General features: G+C 42.1%; 1 protein-coding gene and 1 pseudogene across 1 annotated transcript; both read right to left on the bottom strand.

Annotated features, from left to right (window-relative positions):
- Window positions 1-976: 976 nt before the first annotated feature.
- On the bottom strand, window positions 977-1,653 carry LOC145937302 (protein GVQW3-like; annotated as a pseudogene).
- Window positions 1,654-1,859: 206 nt separating this feature from the next.
- Window positions 1,860-2,522, bottom strand: LOC145937938 (uncharacterized). Its single transcript, XM_083041285.1, has one exon. The coding sequence runs from the start codon at window positions 2,520-2,522 to the stop codon at window positions 1,860-1,862; it is 663 nt and encodes a 220-aa protein (XP_082897411.1).
- Between the last annotated feature and the right edge of the window lie 253 nt (window positions 2,523-2,775).

Genomic DNA, 2,775 nt, shown 5'->3' with positions numbered 1-2,775 from the left:
AGAATGGAGATATGGAAGAAGATAGAAGAGAGAGAAGAGAAGTGGGAAAGGGAGAAGGAAAGGAGGGAGAGATTAAGAAGGGAGAAGGAAGAGAGGGTACCAGAAGAGAAGAAGCAAGAGAAGAAGTAACTTGATTTGGAAAGGAGTGGATGGAGAGGACCAGGAAGAGAGGCGGATATTTGAAGAGGGAATTGTGGAACGAGTGCTAGGAAAGAAAGCAAAGAGAAAGAGAGAAAGAGAGAGAAAGCGTGTATTTATTATGAACGCTCTGGGACAACGTCCCCTCAAGCGCACTGTAAATCAAAAGTACAATTAAAATATAATTAAATATACAATTTGTTCTTTACATCTGAATGTGCTCTCGTATGTTTGTTAATACTAATAGTGAAATAGTATAATATGAAAACTTTAATAATATTGGTAATTTATAATATATAATGATAGTATTTTAAAAGTGTACAAGCATTATGTAGTGTGTGCGTGAGGCTCTGAATGTGGGATTTTAGTTAGCGAATGTCTATACAATTTATACGTATGGATTGAATTAATTTATGCGTTTAGATGAGGATTAGAGTGTCGGTATAATTAGTGTCGGTGTTATTGGCGCACTCAGCTGTGGGAGCCGCAAGAAAGCAGCTACAGTACATACGAGGGTGGTTTGAAAAGTCCGTGCAAAAATGAAAACTACTTAATTTTTCGGGATAAACTTTTTTTATTTTTCAACGTAGTCTCCTTTTAGGCTTATACACTTCGTCCAACGCTGCTCCAGTTTGTTGATCCCTTCCAAATAATAAGATTGGTCCAACTCTGCAAAATAGGCATTCGTTTCCGCAATCACCTCCTCGTTGAATAAAATCTCTTTCCCCCCAGCCATTTCTTCATATTGGGGAACAAGTAGTAGTCCGAGGGAGCCAAATCTGGAGAATAGGGGGGATGCGGAACGAGTTGGGACCTTAATTCCATCAATTTTGCGGCTACAACTACAGATGAGTGAGCTGGTGCGTTGTCGTGATGGAAAAGGACTTTTTTGTGGGCCAATCGTGGACGTTTTTCTTGCAGCTCGGTTTTCAAACGGTCCAATAACGATGAATAATATGCACCTGTAATAGTTTTGCCCTTTTCCAAATAGTCGATGAGGATTATTCCTTGCGAATCCCAAAAGACAGTCGCCATAACTTTCCCGGCCGAAAGAACGGTCTTCGCCTTCTTTGGTGCAGACTCCCCGCTGGCAACCCATTGTTTGGACTGTTCCTTGGTCTCAGGCGTGTAGTGGTGTATCCATGTTTCGTCCACAGTGACGAAACGACGCTTAAAGTCCTGTGGATTCCGCTGAAACAGCTGCAAACCGTCCTTGGAACACCTCACACGATTTCGTTTGTTGTCAACTGTGAGCAATCGTGGCACCCATCTTGCGGATAGCTTTTTCATGCCCAAATGTTGATGCAAAATATTATGTACCCGTTCACTCGAGATGCCCACAGCACTAGCAATCTCGCGCACCTTCACTCTTCTATCATCCATCATCATATCATGGATTTTATCAATGATTTCTGGAGTAGTGACCTCAATAGGGCGTCCAGAACGTTCAGCGTCACTTGTGCTCATATGGCCACTCCGAAAATTTTGAAACCACTTATAAACTGTTCTAATCGAAGGTGCAGATTCACTATAATGTTTATCAAGCTTCTCCTTAGTCTTCTGAGGCGATTTGCCTTTCATAAAGTAATGTTTTATCAACGAAATTCTCTTTCATCCATTTTTTGGAAATCACTCGACTTTCTCGATTCAAACGAACGCCAAACACAGAGAAATAGACCGATCTGGCTGAAACTTGGTGTGTGTTCTTCCAAGAGATGCTACTAACTAAAAATACGCACCAGTGGTGCCATCTCTCTGACTTTGCACGGACTTTTCAAACCACCCTCGTAGATCCCGGTGGCACTTAACAGATGTTCGTATAGTTTGTGTTTGAAGTCGTCCTTCGACGTCACACCTCGTATGTCCGGCGTCAGGTTATTCCATAGCTTGGAAGCACTAATATTGAAAGAGCGCGCCCAGGTCTCCGTTCTACACAAAGGCAGGGAGAGAAGTCCTTCAAAGGCCCTTGTAGCTCTCGATGTGTTAGCCGATTTGAAGGTGAAACTGTTGAATAGTAGGCTCGGCTGTTCAGTGCAGATTATGCTGAATAGTAGGCATCCTACGAAATATTTCCTTCTAGCATCGGTCTTGAGCCAGCGCAGCTCCCGATAGTATGGCGTTATATGCTCGTCTCGTCTAGTGTTAAATACAAATCTGATGCAGGCGTTTAGTGCCTTACATAGTTGCGTGTTGAGTTGGTCCGTTATATCCGTGAATACAGCGCAGCAGAAATCCAGATGTGGTAGGATAAGCGAATTTATCAATCGTATTTTTAGCTCCTTAGGCAGCAGATGTTTAGATAGTTTTAGCTGATAAAGTTTGGTGCGTATATTCTTGACAACCTTTTCTACATGTAAGTTCCAAGATAGAGTGCTTGAAATCATAACGCCAAGGTACTTGACACAGGTAGAAAGTTGTACTGCAGATCCACTTACACTGATCACAGGCAGTCGGTCAGGTTCAATTGCATTGATGTATCTGGCTGTACCGAAGATGATGGCTTGTGTCTTTGCAGAGTTCGACTTCAATCCATTTCGACTCGCCCAGACAATGGATTTGATATCTTCATTAACTTCTCGAATACCATTATGTAGGTTAGATGGTTCACGATGTAAATAAATTTATAGATCAGCAAAA

The sequence above is a fragment of the Prenolepis imparis genome, unplaced genomic scaffold (genome assembly GCF_030444845.1).
Source record: "Prenolepis imparis isolate NDT839.2.m4 unplaced genomic scaffold, iyPreImpa1.0 SCAF_6, whole genome shotgun sequence".
NCBI classification, from domain to species: domain Eukaryota; kingdom Metazoa; phylum Arthropoda; class Insecta; order Hymenoptera; family Formicidae; genus Prenolepis; species Prenolepis imparis.
This window is presented reverse-complemented; position numbering and strand designations above follow the sequence as displayed.

Bases quoted from the DNA above. Each gene is read 5' to 3' on its own strand.
- LOC145937938 (XM_083041285.1), bottom strand. From the start codon at position 2,522: ATGATTTCAAGCACTCTATCTTGGAACTTACATGTAGAAAAGGTTGTC.